This window comes from Watersipora subatra, chromosome 10, assembly GCF_963576615.1.
Source record: "Watersipora subatra chromosome 10, tzWatSuba1.1, whole genome shotgun sequence".
Taxonomy (NCBI): domain Eukaryota; kingdom Metazoa; phylum Bryozoa; class Gymnolaemata; order Cheilostomatida; family Watersiporidae; genus Watersipora; species Watersipora subatra.
Window position 1 is genome coordinate 13,644,774 of NC_088717.1, and position 24,792 is coordinate 13,669,565.

At 36.7% G+C, this 24,792-nt stretch overlaps 1 protein-coding gene across 1 annotated transcript in view; it reads left to right on the forward strand.

Annotated features, from left to right (window-relative positions):
- LOC137406235 (proline-, glutamic acid- and leucine-rich protein 1-like) overlaps window positions 1–24,792 on the forward strand; it is a 67,224-nt gene that overhangs the window by 24,637 nt on the left and 17,795 nt on the right. The window contains exons 11-15 of the mRNA XM_068092772.1: window positions 1,417–1,581; window positions 4,798–5,001; window positions 6,552–6,694; window positions 17,722–17,909; window positions 22,969–23,273. Of these exons, the coding sequence (XP_067948873.1) occupies window positions 1,417–1,581; window positions 4,798–5,001; window positions 6,552–6,694; window positions 17,722–17,909; window positions 22,969–23,273 (1,005 nt within the window). The remainder of the gene's footprint in view (window positions 1–1,416; window positions 1,582–4,797; window positions 5,002–6,551; window positions 6,695–17,721; window positions 17,910–22,968; window positions 23,274–24,792) is intronic.

A 24,792-nucleotide genomic window follows, 5' to 3' on the forward strand; every position in this document is an offset into this window, starting at 1 on the left:
GATATTAACCTAGTTAGGAGAAAGTTTGAAAGATTGTCCCATTATTATAATTGTAAAAATTAGGAATTGTTTTCATGTTTAAAATTTTTAATCGGAGTACTTAATTTTAGCCGTAATATATTTTTTTAACCTTGGAACTATCGCAGCATCAGTATATGTATAGTATGGCCTGTAATGATACGCTGCAGTATGACACTGAATCCAACTCCTTAGCCATTGCCAATCATGTAAGCTATAGAGTGTTTTACAATACTACTAACAGACCACTTGAGTCATTCTTGCTCACACCGCTCTTGCGCTTGCCAAATAATTAGAAATTACTCCAAAGAGAAGATTACTTCAAATTGGAATAAATTGGTCTGCTTTCGCGAATATTTAGGCCTAGCTTTTGAACTAATTGTTGACCTCCAGGTTGTGCTGAGGTACTCGTCACGGAATGTGCAAGACAATACCTCTTTCATTCTCTTCTTTTCTTTATTAACTACATGGTTTTTGTGTGTGACACTTTAGGTGTAGCCATCTGTGTTTCAACAGTAGTGGCTTTGTTTTGTGTCTTCGGGGTCGATGTGTTTGACACCTTCAGTTATTTCTCACACGCCAATCATATTTTCATGATTATCACTTACTTGTCTAGAGTCCTCGATTTATGTCTTAGACTTGGACATTTTACACTTTTCATTGAGAATCGTAGTTCTATTGTCTTTACGCTTTCAACAGATTACAAAACTTCTATTGTATGATGAAAATTTATGAGTTAGTTTTGGACACTAATTTATCCTTTGCGCAATGGTCATTTCTTATTTCTACAGTTGAGAGATATGTACGTCACTGCGATTGGTACCGGTTGCGCTCTGTCAAGCCAGCTGCGATTAAGACAGGCGTGTCAGTTCTTTTCTTTACAAATCTTCATCAATGAAGCTTAACTCGATTGGCATGAATGACCTTTGGTATGGTGGTGTGCCATTCCTAGAATCACCAGCCAGCTGATCTCAGGAGGTTCACTAATCAGGAGAAATCTTACATGGCACGTGGGGTGTTAAAGTGTAAATGAGCCATGTGAATTGCATGGAGCTTTTCTGATTCTTAATCTCTGGTAGCGCAGTTGGAGACGTCATTGCTTGTTTTTTCATATATCGCTCGGCTATTCTTGGCAATTTAAAATCCAGTCTTTCCATACTGATTACAAACAGAAAATTGTATGTGAATAGACAAAATGACCACATAATATTAAAAACAAAGCTATATACTGTATATAATATTTATATTAAACCCAACTAATTCTCTATTTTGGCTTGCTGATGCGCAACGAAGGTTTTTTAGACAATTTTTCTTCTCCCATGCACGCTCAGTAACAGTTAATAAGCTGGTATGGTGCAGCAATGATTACAGTCATATCTTGAATGGCTTTCTCTTCAGACAGAAAAAATGCAGCTAGCATCCTCCATCCCCAAACCCCCTTGTAAGACACCTTCCATCACAGTTTCTCTGAGGACAGATATAAGTAAGAGGTTGTCTGCCCTTAAATTGCTGGGATATCTGCTTTCCTTTCTTTCTGGTTTCCTCAGCACAAAACAGTTGAAGGTTGGTGCACTTTTTTATTTTTGCCATCATCGTTCATTCACCATTGCTGAGCCATTTATTATTGAGCCACATTATTGGTTGCTTATGAGAGGTCAAGGTTGAATGGTCTATAAATGTCAGTCATATCTTCTAGTACTTGCTTAAAGTTTATATGAGCCTGGCAGCTTAGATTTTCTGAACACAGGCTCAGCAGTATATTGTCAAACTTTGACATATGATATCAATTTGTCAAAATCATTTTATTTTCAAGCAAATATTCTTGTAAAATTATGTAGCATTTTGTTCAATTTATTCCAAAGCCAAAAGATAAATGAGAAATAAATATAAATTTTTATAGTACAATAAATTATGTATAGCATCAAAAATTGCATTATATAAAACTATGTAAAAATCAAATTCAAAAATCTAAATTTTATATCAAAACTAAATTAATCACATAATAACTACTTTAAAGAGGCTTTTCACATCTCCTTAAGGACAAGTGTAGAGAAGTGTATGTTTGGTGGTAGAGTGAGTGGTAGAACTACTTCCTCTTAGCTATTCTGGCTTACATTACATGTAGTTTACTTCCTAAAATCTTTTTACTTTATATGTATTATTTCTGCCAGCTTTTTGCTTTTACATACAAAATTGTGATGTTTCTGTAAATCTCAGATGTAATACAGTGGAGTATAGTTGGTATGTAGCGTTAAATATTTGTTGGGTCGATTTTAAAGATGCACCTAAATGACATTTATCAGACAGTATCGGTGTTTTTCTATCATTTGTGATTGTTTCCGATGTTTGAGGTGATCTGATTGCCAGGATATTTCAAGAATAAAATTAAAAAAACTGGATCACGATCGAAACACTCGGATCAGCCATAAGTGCGATTCTGAGGTGTATAATTGCAGAGAGACTGACAAAATAGAGATGCGTAGCGGTTTAACTTGAATGCAGTAGCTGATATCAACAATCACAATGATAACAACTAGTGATGTCATTTCTTCGGAGTGTTTTAATCTAGATCAAGTTTTGTCGAATTTAATCTTCAAATCTCCTGGCAATCAGATCACCTCAAACATAAAAAACAATCGTAAATTTTAGAAAAATACGAATACTTTCTGATAAAATCTACTAAAGTTTGTGTAAGCTCATCTTTAACTCGAAGTGTGGCTATCTTTAGAGTTGTCTGCTCATTGATGAATAGCTTAATTTTAGTGGTTGATATATTCACGTCTACCATACCAGGATGTCTGTAGATCAGGATGTCTTACCCTTTATATAGCCTTAGTCTCCTTTCTAATTGGTTGCATTTCCACAGCCTTATCAAAGTGCTCAAAGCTGGTTTATCAGCACCTTCCTCTCCCTGAATATCATACCGGCCTCTGCAGACTCCTCTGATAGTTAAAAAATTGTTTTTGATGTTCGGTATGAATGTCTATTTGTATAAAAACTAGAACGTCAAAATTAAATCATTATGGATTACTTATTCTTTGTTAGTTTTGAATGGAAAAATATCTTTGTGTATCTTTGCGCGAAATGCATGTTTAAAATGTACAGTTTGCAGAATGCTCAGGTTTCTGTGTGAATCGGACATGACAATATTTAGTATTACCAACTTATAGCTACACTTTTAATGTGATTCATCGTCCAATAACAGCTAAATAACAGCTTACGTACAGTACATTCAAACCTCTCCTTACAATCAACATCGCATACAATTGTTTTTGGCATACAATGTAAAATTGAGCGAATATTTGTCTTGATTTACGAAGTAATTTTCAACATCTGAAATTTCTCCAGACCTGACATCTTTACCAGTAAAATTACAAAAAACCTTTACAAAAATGCAGACTAAATTAATGTAGGCTTTTAGCGTAAGCTTGAGTAAGTTTCTATCGCTGAGATCTATTGAACTAATGCATTCCTGAGCTTACACTTTCATTCTCTTGTCTTTTAGCTAAAATAACAATAACAACCTCTTATTACATAATTAATTTTTTGTTTATGTATAATTTAGATTTTTGAATTCAACTTTTACAAAGTTTTATAAAATGTAAAATAAATAATAAAATTTTATAAATGTTTTGCTACTCTATACAATTATTTGAATTGTTTATCGTAGCTGTTTGGACTCTGGCACGAATTAAATACACTACAACGAGTTCTTATAAAAATATTTGCCTCACCATACAACATTTTCGGCTTGCGAAACAAATATCAGAACGGATCAACTATGTCGGGATTTGAGTTTAGTATTGAGTTTAGTATCAAAGAGAAGCGCTAGCCTTCTAGTAAATGAGTGATGTTTTCGTATTAAGGTATTCTCATATCTCTGTTATCAAATACAATATCTGATTTATGCAAATTTGGTTAACATTAATCACAGAATGTGGCATATATCAAAGTTAATAGCAATGTTGTTGTCTCGACATCATTAGAATCTGTTGACACTTTTCACTATATTTATGGTTATATTGTGATTACATAGTGTCTAGTGATAATAGCCGCTCCATGGTGACAATAGCTAATCTCTCATCTCAATCTGAAATGGCGCCCATCATGTCATAGTTTATTGTTAGCTGTCGAGAAACCGAGCAGAAAGATTTTGCTGGTAGCACGACATCATATCTAGTAGTATCAGGATTGATATCATAGTAGACAATGAAACTAAAGCTGATGAAACTCTTGTTTGTCGTGGTGAAGAAGGCAAGGTAATAGTTACAAGCGAGTTACTATTTTAATATGCTTTCCATTGTTGAGGTTTGGTTGTTTCTTCAAGTTGTTATTAATGGGTTACGGAACAAATGATTTGCTATAAATTATGTGCTTGCAAGGGATAATCTTTGTTTTTCAACGGCTTTTTGGTTTTGCCAAGTCATTCAGACATATGTTCTAAATCAATGGTTCTGAACCTTAGATCGATCGAACCCTGGGGTTTGGTGAGTCAGTCTCATGGGTTCGATGAAGGTCTATCATAGGAAACTGCGGGTCACACTGATTTGGGTCGAGTTCACGTAAATGTTTCGCGTGTCTCTACATTTTGGACCCATTTCATCCAAACCTCACGCGCATATGATCCATACCTTATGCAAGGTCATTAAAAATATTTGGTTTCAAATCTCCGTCTGGTTTTTGATAACCAGCCTTTTAAACACCCACCTGCAGGCTATCTGATTACAAATGAAAGAAGTGGCTAGTTATTCATGTATTTAGTTTTGTCCTTGATTGTAGATAACCTATGACACTCTAGTTGCCCTGACTCTATGTGCACAAAGCCCACTAGCCACCGAATGCTATGCTAAGGATGCACAACTCCGAGGAGCCCTCTATGAAACCCTCCTTGCCTCTATTCACTCGTACAACAGGGAGGTCGGACCTCTCACCCATATTGCAATTCAGTTACTGCGTAATGGCCTGTTAGACCGTTGCCCGTCGGTAAGTCCCTACTAGTTTCGTCTAGTGACATCATTTCCTCGTTATCAGAAGAACAAAAAGTCGTGGATGAACTTGTGAGCTGATTCGGCGTTGCGATCCAAGCAGAATGTGCGCCTTCTTGAATATCTGTAGATGTCTGTAGAATGGATTAAAGTAGCATGGCTAACAATAATCGGGTGTATCATGTGCATTATATCTCAATGAGAAAGATACAATGCTTGATCCGTCAATGATTGCTTAGGTAGCAAAATGTCTTTGGGGCAATTAACAATTGGTTTTGTGTGAACGTGCAAAATATGGCTGCACCGATTAAAAAGGTCGAAAGACATTGTTTGACCTTCAGGACTTTTTCAGTATGTAACTCATAGGAAAATTTGTGACATGGATGCGAAATAGGTTGTGAAAGCTTCTGTAAGGTTTATTAAACAATTCACAAATCTATCACAGCCTTGCTAGTCAAGAGTTGTCTTCTCTTTCATGTAATATAAAAACAAGTAAATTGTTCTATGAAGAATAAGTTATGCATGGAGAATAAGTTTTGTAATAAATAGAAGAATAAAAATGATTAATATAAAAAATTGAAACAGAGATTTTTATTGACAAACTAACGTAATTCCTGAAAATAAATACAAACTGCATAATGGCATGGCAACATAAATACATTCCCATCATATCGCAGGCTGCAAGCATCACCAAAACTATATTTGTTACATGAAACACCTTGTTAGCCTTAATGTAGAGTTGATTCCGTGCTGGTTAGTGGTTGCCTGTGCTTCACATGGCTGCCCTGTGGCCATGCATGAGACCAGCTGTCGATAGAGCGTGTCTTTCGACAGCTGTCGGTAGAGTGTCTTTTTTTGAAGGGATGAGTGATATGTTCTAGTTAGTTGCCATTGCATGTTTTTAAACACTTGAACAGATTACTTCTACCAGTTCTCTCGGCCACTAAAAGTTTAGCTATGTTTTGCTCTACCGATCTCTGTCTACAACCTGTTACCATCTGTTGCGCCTATGGTATTTGAAAAAATTTTGCTGCCTCACACTTATCTCCCAGTCGTTCAGCTAAAAATTGGTGAGGACATTTGATATGGAAGATTTGTGCTGTAAGTCAGAGGTGCTTTAATTGGAGCTTTAGGTGCTTACCCAGCTGTATTGAATAACATTTTGGTAGAGCCTTGATCACGTCTATTGTGACACATTAGCCTGTGCATATAGCGAATTGAAGATATGCTTATACTGTTCAAATATGCTGCTCTTGAAAACTGCAATGGCAGCAACATGAAACAGCACGGAATTATTCTATGATAACAACAGTTTCACGTAATTGCATTGTCATGCTTCATATGTAGATTTGCATAACTCCTCTAATCGTATATATTGCAATGGTATTAGCACATATTTTAGCGCCTCTTCCCGTCTGAGGGAGCCATTTCACTCCCCTTCTTCACTCTATTAATTGGTAGATTTGCGCAATCTGTATAAGATAGTTCTTTTAGCGCCAGGACTTGCTCACGTTTTGTTTTGGCTATGTCCCTCTAGTTTTCTTACAGGTTCGTAGCCTCTGTAACAATGGTCTACTAGTCTGTCAGTTGGTGGTGGAGCCGAGAGCCCCTCCTTTAGTACAGAACCCGAGCGCACAACCTCTTGAACCACCGGCTAAAATTACAAACACAAAAGTGGAGGTGGAAGAGCAGTAAGTACATATGTAGGGCTGCACAACAACATGACAGGACATGAAATTTGTTGTTGTTCATGAGCATTAGGCGAAGTCGAGATGATGGTACGGTTAGATAGCATGACGAAACGGTGCATTCTGCCTGAGTAAGGTCCGTATGCTGTCATGAGAAAAGTCTTAATTTGAACAGAACATTAACTTCTAATCGTTAGAATAAATTTCATTTTTAAAAAGAGTATTTTAACCTAATACATGTACTCGAATGCTCATACCACAGATATTACTAGTACTATTACAAGTAGATCTATCACTGATGTAGGTTTAGGGTTTTAGGGATTTGTGTAGCTCGTGGAACTCTGTCAGGGTTCCTGTTCAGAGTCAGCCACAGTTCTGTTCCTAAGCAGCGATAAGTCTCACGTGATGGATGAGTAACATAAAGCCTGGTTCTCACTGTATCCCGGTATGTCGGCAGGAATCCCGTAATACACCAGCGATCGTATGTAATCATAATGTTCACACTATCACAAACCAATCCTCGTTCACATCAGCTAATAGTCTGCAGCGTAGCGTCCTCATTATAGAATGCAGTCGCTGAAAAGATGAAATTCTAGTCCCGCAGCAACTATCATAAAGGAAACTATAGGTTACGCAATCTGCGACACCCATCACCAGCTGAAAAGATGAAATTCTAGTCCCGCAGCAACTATCATAGAGGAAACTATAGGTTACGCAATCTGCGACACCCATCACCGTCACCAAAGTGATGCGCTTTTTTTTTACTGTTATCAACAAGTTACTACATATTTGTATGAAAATCTTTGCTTTATTTTTTATTATAATAAGAGCCGTGCCCGCCCGTCTGTCCCAAGTCACGATTGGATATTTGGAAAAAAGATTCCATCGTGCGGGATTTGAACTCACAACATTTTCACACAGTCGCTCAACACTCTTACAACTGCACCAATCAACTACCCTCTGGGTTTGCAGAATAATTGTATGTATAGTTATTACACCTGAGAATCTCTCACGGCACTTGAGGCTGCAAGGGTACTAGTATATATAGAAATGGAATGTAATTTTTATTATTACTGATGGTTGTCTCTGACATCATTAGATGAGGAGTCTGCCGATCCGTGACTTAACGGATACGGACCGGGGAACAAAAAGGTGTTTGCTCATTCTGCTATTTCCCCATTCAGCTCCTGGTTTAACTCTTTATGAATGTATGGCCAGCCATTTCAAGGAATTCTAATTCTTCGATTAAATGTTACGTTACAATTTCAATAAATGAAAACTGCTCATGTTTTTAATTCGGTGAATGCGTTTAGCACTAGAATTGCAATGGTAGTGAGCACATTGTAATCTATCATTTTTATGAAATCCAATTCAACAATATTCCTATAAATAACCTGTGAATACTTGCCAACTCAGCCTGGTAGCCTTTCAAACTGTCACATATTTGCATTTCTTTTAAGTACAGCTAAACTAAACCTAACATTGCATTGCTCACTGCTCAGTACTATCCACATGCGGTACTAACCTTGACATATGAAGTTGTTTAGTTTCAAGATTTTCTTTGTACGTTGGAGCAAATATTTTTACATGAATACATTGTTCACGGATTTACATTCAGTTTACTCAGAGAGCTAAGGTGGAAACTAAATGTACAAAATAAGATTGAAATTAAAGAACAAATAAAGTTATAATCAATGAAAGAAGAATATATATTTATATATAATAAGGTTTTTGATTGCCACTTTGTCTTAAAATTAGGTACAGGCGATACTGAAGGCAGATGGTGCATAGGTTGATGTTGCATTAAAGATACAGAGCTAGTCTAACATATAGACTGTCAACTTTAAGATATCATAACTTATATACATTTTAGTTTCATATTTAATCTATTTTTAATTCTAAATTTAATTATCACAGTTAGTAATTCCACTTTTACATGCTCCGTGTGCCCTTTTTCGCAGTCCTTTGCTTTTCTTCTGCAGCAAAGCTACTAAATGCTTTTGGAGGTCTTTTTAAGAATTCATCCATGTTCATTTTTTTATTATTTATTTGTTGAAATTACTTCGTTCGTTGAGAGAAGTATTTGCTCAAATCTTATAGTCGTATTCTGAGATTAGTAGGAGTTTAGTGGTATTTTGGCTTTAATGTAATTAAAGCTATTAATTGTGTAGGCTTGTCATTTTCAATGGGAAATCCTTTCTGTTGATGTAAAAAATAAGATTGACTCATCTTGGTTAAAGATCTTGGGGATGAGTATGAGTTTGGGGAAAAAGATTAAGAAATAAGTTTAAGGAAATACATGTAGTTACTTCCTCTCAAAGCAATTACTTCATAAGTCTTTAGTTGTGGCAAATTTTACATATACAGTCAAACATGGATAACTCGCCCACGGATAGCTCGAACACATGGTTAATTCGAACGGTTTCTTTGGTCCGTTCCCACGTAATGATAAATTGCTATAGATAACTCGAACTCAACACTGTTAACTTGACGTTACCGAAAACGGTTGTTATCGCTTTAGAAAATCACTTTATTCCAAGTCATAGAGGTAAACCTCAACTTTTCGTAATTCATAAGCGTTGTTATTACCACCATCGGCAAAATATTTTTGTCAACGACTTTTCTAAAGGTTTGGTGAAATTTGATTTATACCAAACATCCGCTTAGCGATCGCCCTTCAGAAGCCAGGTAAAGTGAGGTAATCTTTGCATAAACTTCAAAACAAATCGGCAAAATTGATCGTGGGTAAAACGCTCAAAAGAAAAAGATGTCTTTTCTTTTGAGCATTTCAACAACGATCAAGTTTTGCCAATGTCAATCTAAAAAACGTCCTGGCAATAACATCACATAAAACAACAAACAAATCTCAAGTGATAAAAGTATTTCTATACTTTCTGATAAGAAAATTTTAAACTTTACATTAGAAGCATTTAATTTGAAACAAGCCATTCATGCGTTTGATTTATATATAGTTTGTATATGTACATGTATCTACTAATAAATACATGGACTTGTGACAGTGCTCTGATAACTCAAACACTTTCACTCAGTCCCGTGAAGTTTGAGTTATCCATGTTTGACTGTATTTTGGGTTGCATACCTTCATTTGAAAGCATACCTTTAGATCTCGTATTCTCAAAGTCTGAACATGTCTGACCAGCTTGTGTAATTATACAGATCACAACGAGTGCACGGATAATAAATCTCGTCCAACTCGCAGGTTTATCTTCTCTCGAGTCTCGGGTAATACAAATTTTGATCATTGCGATCTTGCAGGTTCGGGTTTTTACTTGCGAGTTCGGGTTTCAGTCCTCGAATCCGTCGATTAGAGTTGACAAAAATTAGGTCTATTGCACACTGCTCTCTAAGCACTGTTTAACAACTCGCCTGTTAATACTGCGGGCACGAATATCGGTCGATAGAAAACAGTAAAAAATAATAAATAAATCGAATAGAATTATAATTTCATTGTAAATTTTAAGATATGTCTGATGTTTGGAAATTTTAAACATAAAACCCTATCAACAAACGCGATACCCGAAAAACTCGCTGATCAAAAAGTAATCGTGCTCAGCACTAGTCACAACACACCGCTCCTTGCCTATTATTCATCTCCCCGTAGGCGCTACTAAATGGGAGTTAAACTTAAAGAGAACTACTAAATGGGAATTTAACTTGAACTTGAAGGAAATAATCTCTGTAGCTCTCTAACTGTGAACATAGACATTATGCCTTTTGTACCTCTGAAGGGTGAAGGCTGTATAGATCTGTACAAATCACAATACCTTTCATTCTTCATTCCATTAAATTCTTTTCTGAAGAGGACCACTTGTGGGTACTTTAAACGCTTGAAGAAGGCTGTCACCTTCTATTGAACCCATGAATATCATTTGTTGGAGTTATTATTTATTTCGAATGACACTATGAATGAAAGCGTAGCTACTTCACATCTCTCCCTGTTCATTAATTCTCTCTCGCGTATCCAGGGTATACATGTACTTGGTAGCACTGGCTCAATGTGCCATCAGTTGCTGGTTGTTTCGTAAGCATTATATATTGTATCCTATCCTCTATGTACCTCGCATTCCAAGGACATTTTCCCATCCCCCACTCAGTGGTGTTTCCCCCAATGTATGATTGACTCTGGTGGGTCACTGCTGATTTACATATATTTGCATGTGTAATTTGCAAAAAATTGACGATTCCAGTTAAGTTGGGATTAAAGCTTTGCGATTTCCAAAATCACTAGACGATTCGATGTTGCAAATTTGCAATATCGATTAGCGATATACCGTGAATCGTCTATTTATAGACGACTCATGGTATATCGCACGATTCACGATATACCGTGAATCGTCTATTTATAGACGATTCACAGTATACCGTGATATTATTCTGTAACAAAACTTGTAAGTTTTTGTTCTATTTATTTGTATATTTTAACTTGGAAAGAAACTGGTTTGGGTTTGTGATAATTAGAAACATTGATTTTATGAATGCTTGTGTGCGTAGAAGGCCATGGGATGAGCTTATGATAAAGCTATAAGGCCTGTATGTCTCAGCTCCAGCATCGCTCACTCTGAAAATCATCAGGTGAGAGATAAATTGCCATTGCACGATTATATCGTTTATACGATTGGCATGCATATATCTTTAAATGGTAACGATTTTCAAATCGTCTACCTTCAAAATTGCTACCAAGCAATTAAATCGCCATATCGCATAACTTTGTAAAGTCTTACATGCATATGCATGTTGGACTTAAATAAAAAAAAATAAAACAAAATTAAAACAATACAAAAAAATAAAAACACTACAAGTAGTTGTATGTATAACTTTCTATTGGCATTAATAATCATCAACAAAATGATTTTTTTCATTACATGTCGAAAGAAAAATGAGAAGGCAAGTCAGGAATTATTGACTGAGTTGAACTCACGTGTTTTAAAGTTGGTCTAGTAGCATTGAAGGGGAGTTGGAATCGAAGGTTGTAAAAACAGTAAATTGATAAGCTGAGACATATGATGATGGATGTAATATATTGCATATTAACAATACGCAAATAACAAATATGTTCGTGTCACGAAATAGAAAGCAATGGTTTTTATGTGTGGAAGGATGAATTCAAATATTTTGAGCATAGTTTGCGCATGATTTTGAAATCTGTAACACAGATGCAGGAATGAACTGTAGGTACTACTTATAAAAAGGTTTCAACTATCACTCACAGTACGTTGTACATACGAGACAAGGTGCTTGAAAACCTGTTGAATGTCGGCGCTGCTGGTTCCTTTGGACTATTAAAAGGTTCCTCATTTTAACACTTCATTTTCTTACCAAGTTTTTGATTTTCACGTTCTTCGTCTTCCATTGGACAAGATTTTTAATAAGTTATTGACATATATATCTTGTATAATGAGAAGACTATGTCACAGATTATCAGCTGATGTAAACAGAGATGAGTCTGTCATAGTGTGCACAATGATGACAGGTATAGTGCCATGTTACTGCCCATATACCGTGATACATTGTGTACAGCCTTTATTGCCATGACAAATATTGTCATCTTTGTTAACCTCAATGGCTGATTTGTCTGTCTATTAACTATAGATTTAACGTAATCAGTCAACTGGTCAACAACAAACTATGCCAAGTAGCCCTTAAGTTACATGAAATTGTTTATCTTTAAAGATAAACTTGAGCAAAATTTTAGTAGATTATGTCAGAAAGTATCGGTATTTTTCTATCATTTGCAATTGTTTTTGATGTTTGAGGTGATCTGATTGTCAGGATGTTTTAAGATTAAAATCAAGAAAACTTGATCTCGGTTAAACCACTCAGATCAAGCGAAAGTGCGATTATGACGACGATAATTGCTAAGAGACCGATAGAATAGAGACGCGTATAGCGTCTCTAAGTATTGGGTCACATGATCAGAGAACGACTTGACGATTGAATAATACCGAAACAAAACTGTAAAGTAGCGAGCATCTATATTCGATACGGGGTCTTCGGTAAAACCCGAAGTGTTTGTCATAAACTAGTACTACGATAAGTTTTATATTGAGCTTTGTATTGGCCTTTCAATTCACGTGAGAACATACGCGACAAGACGATAACAAAATTTCGTGGCTACGTCATCGAAATAAACAGATTCCAATCTACGGCCCCTTTTCGTTTTTGAGCTTTTAAGAGCTTGTAATCACATTTCCACACATTTGCCACCTACAACACAACAGAGTAAGACATGGTGAATCTTTTGATACCAAATAACTGTAATGTGAATTTTGTTGCAAGTCAACCTTTAAAAACTTACAAAGCGCAAGCCCCTAATAATTTTTTAAACAAGTTTTAATGACATTGTCATTAAAATATTATTTGTCATTAACAATTGTCATTGTCTATGTTAGGCATTTGGTCTAACAATCCTTAGGCTGTTTATATGGGGATGGCAGATAATGTTATGTTGACTATTTCTTATGTTGACTATTTCTTTTGTCAACTGGAAAGTTGGTGTTCTGATGGTAATCGCAAACAAAACCGGCACCTGCACCAACTAATAAGTAGTGGCACTCGCCTCTCTCGTGTGAAATGGCCTACTATTGGTGCGCGCTCATTCACGTTGGGTAAACTTCCCAAAAGATTTTCTTTTCGCATCCCACAGCTGAGTAGGTCACGCCTGCCTGAGTAGGTCACACCACTCTGATTGGCCTGCATGCTTCACATCAAAAATTATTAGAACATACTTGGAAATAAATAACAATAAACAATTGGAGTCAATTTGCAAACACGTAAAATGTTCTCCCTAGTTGATCTGCTCATGGACATAATTTGGTTTTGGTATGACATTCGAGTAGTATCTATTAAAGTCATTCAAAAACAAATATCTCCGAATGCGTATAACCAGCATATGTCTGCAAAGAAAGTTTTGTGAAGAGTCAACTGATATTATTTATGAGCTACTGATAATATGGGTACGATTTTGAAGCTGGGAAGAGTATTTATGTAATTGTACTTTGTGGGAGTTACCTTATCTCAAAAGATGTAAATGCACGTGCCCAAAATTTATGGAAGTTTTTTCTGAGACAATTTAATGACCGATTCTTATTTCCTGTAATTCTGGTGTGAACAATATCGTCCTGGCTCACAAATGGGACGGTAAAAGCAAAGGTCGTCTTATACTAATAAGCCTGCCAGTCCCGTACACTATGAGAGATTGCCATGAGTAATTAGTATTTTGAGAATTATTTTGTATATTGTGAGAGCTCATGAGTCACGTAATGGTAGCGGGCTTGTCTTTTGATCTGACATCCTGGGTTCGATTCCTGTGCGAGGTAAATTTGTTTTTTCCGAGGCTCTCAAGGTGGCTTCAGGGAGACAGACTGGCGCTGCTTTTGTTATGGTATAGATTGAGACTACTAACACAGCTACTACTAACACAGCCCGCCGAGCAACTCCACATATCAGCATAGTTGTTCGACAATTTCTGGAAAAAAAACTTTGCTTCTAGTTGTGGCTGTTGCAGTGTTGGAAGCTTCCTGCCTCCAATTCTCAATGTGTTTCAATGCTTTGAATGTATTAGGAGTTGCTTCAGCTCCAAATAGTAGAAACAATCAAATCTGAATGAAATCAAATCTGATCGATTTGCTAATTTTTTGCAAATGTATGTGCTGTGAGGGTAGTATTCGACATTGTAGAAACGTTTACCGCTGATGGATCTGAATCACAATACTTGGTTAAGCGGTCTCCAGCAGGCGTGAAAAAGATTTTCAGCACTTTTTAGCACACAACAACGTGGGTCTCTTCTACGGAACCAATCTACTGCTGTTCACTACTGTTTCTGATTAACTTTACATTTACTCGCAAAGGATGAGTTGTTCCTACGAGATTGACGAAGTAATTACTTTTTGCGATCAGGCATCCTGACCTAGTTAGTGCAACTAGTGGAATAAAGAGGGATTGAAATGTGACCATGACCTGAAAGTGGGTACACTTTAACTTGTTTTGTATTGAGGGATGCGTCGAAAGTCTTGGAAATATCTATAGTGCAGCTCCTATCGTTGAAACGGTAGCGTACCGAATTGTCGAAAGTGGGAAACTCCGAACTCATTCAAATCATGGAAGCAAATTGTGTAGCATGTAGAATATCAATACCTTAAGCCTGGTTCTCATCCCATATACGTCGCAAAGCACCGGCGACAGCACCGCAGGCTATTAGCGGTGAAATGGGACCCACGCGCCGAGTACAGCTGAGGACCGCCGGTAGTTGCCGGTGGCAACGCAAGAGTTTAGCGCTGTTCAAATTTTGCGAAGAGCCGCAGGCAAAACCTTCCCCAAATGCATTGTACAGGTAAAGGTCAGCATTATCGAGACGGCATGGCGAGCGAACATTTTTATGCCGTTATTAACAATGCAGTTTTATATGTGATGTGAACATAAGCCGACTAGCATCGCAAGCGGTTTGCTGCGCAATATTGCCGCGGAGTCTCGCAATCAATATGAGAACCAGGCTTTAGGAAGATAAAAGACCACACATGTGCCAGTTATTGCTCTGGTATGGCTTCAACTGCCAAAGTTGTCAGTCAAGAAGCCATGGAAAGTGTTGTATTGATGGATTGACATAACATTTCTCTACCACTCGCTGTTTAGCTATTTCATAAATTTGTAAATTGAGACTCTATCGTTTTCAAAGAAGTATTTCATTGTCACGTTAAGCAAGGCTCAAGTTATAATGCAGGCCATAGAATATACGGCCTACTTGACGGGTGTTTGGAGATATTACACGCCATGAACGCTATCTAGCATAATGCTGGTGACACGGGATGGGTGCGCAGTGACCCTTGTTACCTAGTGAAGAATCAGGGTTGTTGCCTCTATTGACTGAATGTTTTGTTCATAGGTTGAATTCTTTCATGTAGTTGCTGCTAGAGGTGAAGCCTTCTATTAATAGCTGTCCAAACTTCTAATAAATAAAACTATTTTACAGCTAGCAGATCTCTAGTGCATATGCACAGAGAGAAATAATTAAATAGTACGGAAATGTGAAGATCCCTCATTCATCCTCTATTTATCGGAAAGACATTTTCTGCAGGAAAGTAGAACATCTCATCAACAAAATGCTGTTGTAGCTGCTATGGGTGTCCAATCTTTCATGCGCAAGACTTCTCTTAATATTGACTGCTGTTGACTAAAAGGGTGTACAGTTTGCCTGTCCAACTCTGTGTTTGGCTCTCAAACAAGGGCTAAACTTGCCATCAAAAGGCGATGAGTATGTTTTTGTAATTGACTGATTTTCATCATTAACACTTAACGGTTTTTGCCTCTAGCAAAAATATAACTGTTACAGCAGTTTCATCAACACAGCATGTTGATTGTATAAATTTTTGCTTGTCTACACAGAGATAATACGCAGAGGATGGTTCAATTATGATCATAAAAACTTCAGCAAGGCCTTCCCCTGACAACGTCTTATTCCCATTGGCCAATTTATTTATCCTACTAATACATCGAGGGATGTTGTTGTGTACAGCCATAGCAGAGGTTTGCGCTATGCATGCATAGACTGCATTTCGTCATTGAGTGGAGCTACGGGTAAATGCAGAAGCTGATGCAAGCACCTACGTGATTAGCAGACCCTTTTTATGGCTAGTATGAACATGCTAGTGAAGATTGCATTGGGAAAGGAATATTTTTGAAACTGTATTATCTTACTAGATAGTCATTTATTGCATTTTTACTACTGTATTTATTCGATCACAGCTTGCACCTGTAATTTTTGCATGAAATTCGGTATAGGCCTAAAAATATTTTCATTTTTTCGCAATTCTGAATGAGAAAGAACTTCTCGAATTGTGCATCTTCTTTCTTCAATAGATGTCTTCGGTTAATCTGCCCACAGCTATGCTATGCAACTAACCGTATTTGCTCGTGTTTAATGCACACCCTTGATTTTTTATTGAAATTGGGGCAAAATTTTGCACATGAGTAAAGATGGTAGTTATCATGAGCAGTCTGGTGTAACAGTCAGAATAATAGAAGTCAAAGGAAATAAAAATGGCATGCTGCATTAATTAGTTTGCATTAATGCAAATTGCATTAAAAAATATGTTTATCGCTCAAATATAGTATAATAGCAGAATTCCAGCATTGCACAGGTATTAAAATTAGCTAATAAAAAATGAGAGGTAATGTGGTTGCCTGCCACTTGTCATTAGCCTGGCACATTGCCAATGGCTAATCTGACTTAGCTTAGGCCTACTAATAAGAGCTAACTACTTGCTCAGAGAGCGAGCATAAAATTTTTTTGCGCTGTAACGGAGAGCTGTAGCTTACTTTTACCCAGATAGCGACATATATCGTCCAATGAATCTATCAATCTCGCATAGCTAAATTGGTAAGGCGACCGAGAGGTTTCGTGATCGAAACTTCTGTGATATGGATTCTTCATTTCAATTTTTTAAAGCTATAGCCGGACATATCGAAGTAACCCAGAGTACACAGACACATAGTTACACAGACACAGAGTAACACACAAGCTTTGAGATTTATGTTACCTATATAGATTTATATATATAGGTAACGATAATAATAAATGAAAATATTATTACAATTTGATTCATTACAGAGCATTGAAAATAATCAAATTAAAGCATTAAAAACATGGATGGTATGCATAAAGCGCACCTACACTAATAAATGCACTGAAAAATAGCCACACTATACAGAACATCTAAAAAAGAAAACATCTGGCAAAATGCATTGATGAGTTTAGTCAGTCAAGGTGACGTTTGTTTGTACGAGTGCGATCATGGTCACAGCGAACCCTTTAGATAGCGTGAGGCTTCAGAATAGCGTATTGCTCTTGCTGTAGATTGTTTCTATTCTTTGTTATTTATACCATCACTATATTTTGAGAAATTTTTATACCACTGTCAACAGATCTTATTAACAAGTAAATTTGAGTCCTTTTTATTCACCCTTGAATGATTTTTTATTTGCCAACTTTAATGCTCAGCGCACTGAAATTGTAGGGCTTCTCAAGTTGTACCTTCCGTGCCGGCAGTCACAATACCCCCTGTCTCTACCGGAGTGTTATTAACAGACAGCGTCAACCAGGAGCCCGCTTCTCCTGAGAGTATGTCAGCTACGGATTATTCTAATGATAGCATCATTGTGCACGCTGCCGAGTCTTGCGCTGTGTCGTCTGCCCCTTCACCAGGTAAACCATCGCACTTAGTTACGCTATCATAGCTTGAGGTCTGCTCATGTTGAATTGAACAGGTTAGGGGCTGTTGCTACTAGTTATGAAGGTTGAGAGGGGTGATACCACCAGGGTTTAGTTTCGCTGACATGACCAGCTCGGGTTTGGGGCATACCTTCAGGACAGACATCAAAGGGTGATAACTACTATTGGATAGGTTGGAGTGATTACATGTCGATTCCTTGGACGAATGGCTCCTTTATGTTGATGTCTGTTCAGAGCTTTTTGTGTCACTCTCATCTCATTGGCTTAATTCTGTTGGCGACAATCACACATTTTCTTAATCGCAATAATTATTTTTAGCCTGATGAGGTATAACACGATAGTAATTTTACGTTGCGCATCTTTATTCGTCAATCTACAACCAGCACAGACATTGGAAAATAATGTTTTCACATAAAACACCGCCTTTGTTGTCATACATAATCGTCACATCTTGTATTTAGTTCTTTATATGACATGCGAGTTGGAGGTAAGGTGGGAGTTGATGACATGATACCTCAGTCAGTACGGACAAAGGAGACATTCCAAGCATCAAATTTTAGTCCCATTTCTTTTACATCTCAATTGACTTTCTTTTTGTGATATTTAATCATCGTGTCAGAATATAAGGTGTAGCATGCTTTAAGCTGTGGTCATACGATGGCCGAACCGACTTAGGTTTGGTTCGGTTCGGAGGTTGTTTCAGTTCGGCTAAGCCACATGTCACACGGCATCCGAAGTCACTTCACTTCCTAGATACAGTACGCGTGGAGACAGGACACTGTTTCATTGGTGGTTTTTATGTATTTGAGCTAAATATTTCTATTGTAAACAAAAAAACTGAGGACCAATTATTAAATATAATTACGCAGCAGATTTATCAGAAGATCGTTCAGCTGCTCAAAACAAATAACTCGATACAAAGATTTTGCCAACCTTTCCTATCAACAAAATTATATTTTTTGTTAACATATGAATGTTTTTCTATGCTGAGTACATAACAAACAAAAGCAGTCTTTATCATAGTACTGTGGTTTTACATAAATAAATCAGTCAATGATTCTTCATCAGGATGAGTATGACACATTACTTCTACATATCTACTTCTATTCTACACAAAAGAAAACCACAACCATTCTCTTACATTTATGCAACACAATCACAAGCTACATTGTGCCTGAGTAAAGCCTGGTAAAATCCTTTTACAATATATTATCATATGACAATGGATGACGGACGTTTTAATTATTTTACTTATTTACTAATGAATTCCATATATAGTTTTGTGCTCTCATTTCATTCGAAATGAAGAACCAAATATTGTAAATGGCGCCATCTATTTTGATGTAGTCCGTGGAGCCTTGTCGTAAATTGCTTCATGTTGTTTAATTAACGAAATAAAAAGATCATCCCATTTCTTTTTCAACTTTGCTCACAAACGTAAGGAAAAATATGAAGCGTGCTCGCTAGAATTTTAACCAGCCAATAAGAGCAAGGATTCGGTCACGAAATTACGAGCAGGACCGAAATGGTTCGTTTCAGCCAGAAATGTCTTCGGCCGCACAGTTTACAGCTGACACCGACGTCGTTTTGCGTCGTTTAGTTCATTTTGGCTCTTGTGTGACACCCCCTTTACTCAGCTCAACCTTGTCTGGGTGAACTTTTTGTTAACTCGTTTTGTCGCAAATGGATGTCACACCACATGATATATACTCATTTTGCAAAAGTTCAGCAATTAGTAATTTGTAGTCTGCAGCTTTTCAACACCGAGTGAAGGCGTTTGTTACTATCTGAACTAGTTTTAGATGCATCATCTTAAGTTCTGTGTTCGTTTTCTAGCTGAGAGCGGATGATGGAATGTTTATAAAATGTTTTATATGTAATGTCATGGTTACTATTATGGTCTTTGGTAAAGTTAGTTGCAGCGGCTCTGTTGTGTTGACAGAAGCCTTAACGGTGAAGCTAGTATTGGTAAGTGGTATCAGTATTTTTCTATTATTAGCAATTGTTTTTGATGTTTGAGGTGATCCAGTTGCCAGGATGTTTCAAGATTAAAATTAACAAAACTTGATTGCGACTAAAATTCTCAGATCAAGCAAAAGTGCGATTATGATGTCGGCAATTGCTAAAAGACCGGAATATAGGAATGTAATGCTTCAACTTGAACTCAATCCATTGTGTTTTTGACGACATCACCCTGTTTTTACATGCGCTCGTCTACGAAAAAACCACCATCTTTGTAGAAAACGATGGTCATTCTCTTGATTAATAGTATTTTTCGTTTTTTTTTATTTTTATTTGAAAACAAAAGCATTGTTCGCAATAATTAATTGCAAAAGCTTCGTGTTTTTAACGATAAAAGTTGTTCATAAAGATGGTGGACAATGATAGAATGATGTCACGAAAAAACGAAGGATAGCTGATCTCAACTGAAGCAACAACACCAATTAGTGATATCATTTTGCCTGTACTTTTCGTCTGAGTGTTTTAACTGCTGTCAACTTTGGTCGATTTCAATCTTGAAACATCCCGAAACACCTCAAACAAACAAAATCGCAAATGACAAAATACTGACACACTCTAATAAAATCTACAAAAATTCTGTGCAAGGTCATCTGTAAATACTGTATAATTCAGTGAGGTCAGAATGCACGTCGCTGCTTTTTTGTCTGGTAGACAATACTAAATGTCACCTCATTATTGGGGTGATTTCACCGTAATATTTTAACCCCATTAAACTTTGTTTAATGTTGTCTAGTTAAGTATGCACTGTGTCATTGCCACCAACAGTTGATGAACTGTGTTATATAAAGCGTTAAATTTTGGAAATACGCCCGCCCGTGAAATTTCGCTAATCGCATCTGTAAAAATTTTGCTCCCCATGCACGATATTAGTTTATCTATGCATTTTAGTGGTATATAAGCTGAGTTTGAAACTAAAAAATTACCAAACTAAGAAATCTGTATGTACGGACATAGCTCTGATCGCACGCTAAGGAAATGACGTTATGCTAACTTTGTTCCCACAACTGCAACTCTTCTAAGCATGCAGCTGGTAGTATTTTACGTACAGTTTATTTTGTACCGTACCGACTGCTTGCGCTTGAAGAGCTGCCACATGTGAAGGTGCCTTAAAAATTTGACAAACAGATGCATATCACCTTCTTTCTGTCCCTATTCTCATGATAATAGCATGCCAGGCAGCACTTGGTTGATAATAGTACGCTATGGCCGTAATAATAATCTGTAATTGCTAGGTCCTACATGTGATCGCTTCTGTGTTTACCCTCGTCACATATGATGTCACATACATTTATTAGCATTTATAGTACCACTAAGTTGAAAATTTTTGCCGTTATTAATAAAAGGAAAATAGTAATAATAGTTCATTTTTATTAATTCATTTCCATAACCTTTCTGCTGTGATATATGCATATGACGTGTTGCAATTTATAGCATTGGCTTATATGCAAATTTTTATAAATTCACCATTTTAGGGCTGTTTTTCTAGAGTCAGCTCATATGCGAGGATATGCTATATATATGATACTAAGTTTGAGATAAACATTTATCGTAAAGCCTCTATTTGAACGCCATGGCACTCATTTTTCAACCCTTCTCTTATAGTGGCGTTGTATTAGAGGGGACATTCAGATAAAGGCATTATATCTTTGACCAGCTCGTCAGAATTTTGGGAAGAGAAAATTTATACCTTTTACAGGCGGAGCGATGCTAATGTCACCTATATTTTGCACTCTCCCTCAGACAGAGTGGCACTAATATTGTCAATCTCAACATTTTTCCTAAACCCTTGTTCATATTCATCGAAATATCGAACCGAGTTAAACAATTAACTACTTTCAGTAAAAAATTTGTTTTTTTGTCGGATGCAGTTGGGGTTTGGGGTGTCTTTGTTGGTGTCGGTATCAAAGTTTTAAAGATAAAACTGTAAATCATTGAAGTTAAAAAACAGACTTTGGTATGCCATAACAAAGGCTGCTATTGCGTTGTACAGAGTATTCTCATCGTTGATCAAAACGCTTTAAAGTCTTTAGGTAAGATTCTAAAACTACATTATACACAAATCTAAAAACAATGTATTTGATTTCAACCTTGGCGACTTCAAATCAGCGTATAGTTCTGATGATTGTTACGATCGATCTTCTCAGATACACCGTCAATAAAATCGTGGTAACCACTACCGCAGCAACGAAAGAATTAATTGTTGTTGATGTAACCGAGTCATTATTAGTCCGATTTTGTGTGCACTTTTCTACTGATCACTTGCTATTATGTGTTCTTGTTATCCACGAATGTCAAAGTGGTACTCAAATAGAGGTTTAATGTTCAATTAATTGGATGCCCTGTATTTTTCAACCCATCTCCTCTAGTGGTGTTCTATTAGAGGTGGTATTCAAATAAAGGTGGCGTTCAAATAGAGGTTTTACAGTGCATTTTGATTTGAATAGTAAGCCGACATGCTTGCATCCACATCGTAACACCAGACTACTGTAACAGTACATGCATCGTCTAAATTGTCAATAGTCTAACTGTGATTGTCTAAATTAGCAGGTTCCTGGCTGAACCTATAATCAAGAATATTTTATGAGACAATTCTCATAAAATATTATTATTATTAAAAATATTATTCTCAGTGTCAAGATTCCATCATGATGTTGTGCAATTATTATTAATTTTTTTTAGATCAAACTTTTGTCATATCATGATTACAAACGAAAATAGCTCGCGGTCATCCACAAGAGTGCCTAAAAACTAATTATCAACTAACAAGCAGAAGGGCTTACTAGTTTTTCTCACTAGTAGTGCATCTGCCTTCCAAAAACGCTCCTAAAATTCTCATATGGCATGCTCGGTGGCTTGTGACATTTTGACTGGCCATGTAACAACAATAATCGGCAATGTGTAACCGTGTATTTACTGTCATGGCCTCCGCTGCCTCATTTCCTTGGCTACCCATCAGTCGCATGGCACTTGTACTGCTCCGGGGTATCATATCGAACACTTTGTCTTGTAGAACCAAATGGGTCCAGTCTTCCAAGTCAATTAATTTCTGCTTCAAAGAAAGTTGAGAGTCCCTTCACATTGGCTGATGAAGCTCCAGCCGTCTCATCTCCAAACAAAGACTCAACTTCTCTGCCAGGTGCTGCCACAACCACCAGTGCTGTCAGCTCTTCGCCATCAGTTCTGGTGTCGGCGACCAGTTCTACCAATTCAGTATCAAGCAGCGTCACCCATGCAAATGATCCTGTTCCCCCTAGCGCTACCATGGACACTCAGGGCTCAGAGGTCACGTCACCAGCTCCACAGCAAATGGAGGAGGTATATATTTATTAATGAAAAAAATGCCATAAGGCTGGAACCACTAATAAATTTGGAGTACCGTACTTTTCGAACTATTAGCCGCTACTTTTTTCTGATGTTTTGAGCCATGCGGCTTATATAAGGGTGCGGCTATTCTGTGGTTTTTTTCAATGCTAGGGCACATTAACCGGAATCTCTGGTTAGTGCGCCTCTAGTGGTTAAAGAAAAAACAAAACAGTGCCTAACGGTACTGTTCCGTTAGGCACTGGGTTAAAAAGCGTCAGTTAAAACAGAACAGTGCCTAACGGTCCCGTTCCGTTTCAACCAGCTAAGTTGCTGCCGTGTTAAAAAGCACCATCCTGAGTTCTGCTGCCTATACAAAGGTGCAGCCTATGTATTGTTTTATTATTGTTATTTTGAAAATAAAGCAGATGCGGCTTTTATAGGGGTGCAGTTTGTAGTCCGAAAAGTACTGTAAGTCTTGCGAATCACATTGCATATTCTCATTGTTTAATGTTTGTATAAGTAGTTAGTTATTCTAGGTACATGTGTATATGCAGTATATATGTGTGCATGGGCGTGCGTGTATATATGGAAATAGATTGAGCAAAGCAAATTTTATTAAAATGGCTCGAAATTCACACTAAAATTTGTTTTTTGTCAGTAAAAAAATTGAGTTGTAGCACGAAATTCTATCCATTTTAATAAAGTTCGCTTTCTTGTAACACAAGTAGATATATTATATCTATAAGTCTCAAAGTTTGTCATCTATCCAGTTATAGTGATAAAGTTTTTGAAACGAAAAATCCAGATTGTATTAGATTTAAGCCCACGAAGATCGCAAACACGCACACCTAACCATTAAGCTAAGCCGTTTTATCCTTAACAATTTTCTCCTTCTTAACAATTTTATTTACGGAATCTTTATTGCTAATTAAGGACGCAACTTTCTATTATTAATTGATGTTACCTTTTGTGTTGGTTTTGCTTTTTAAAAAATTTTAAAAGCTATTTCGAAAGTCATCTTTTTTTATATTTTAATTTTTCAATGTGATGTTTCGATTTCAAATGTCCGGTTACCAACTCCAATTTCCGGTTCTTCCTCTTGGCGATTGCTAAGAACTGTTAACTTAACCTTTTACACATGAACTGTTGTATTATCTCGAGTAGGAATTGCATCTACATTCTCTTTCCATTCTGTCAGACAAAACATCCGACAAAAACAGCCTTATTTCTCAGTTTTACGTTTGTACCAGTATCATCGTATTCAAAGGTTGGGTGGATTACCTTGGTTACAACAGTAACCTTTTTTATAAACACACTTCTATGTAATCATCCTTATTGTTAATTTAAAATATTCATGATTTTTATTTTTTCTCAGTTCGTAATAGTTGTATTAGTGTAAAATCTTTTTCACTGTAACGAAACAGCAAAAAACTTAGCGTTACTTGCTAACTATTTCACATTTAAACACATTTACAGTCATTTTATTTTTAACTTGATTTATATGAACTGCACAAAAGACTTTTCATGATAT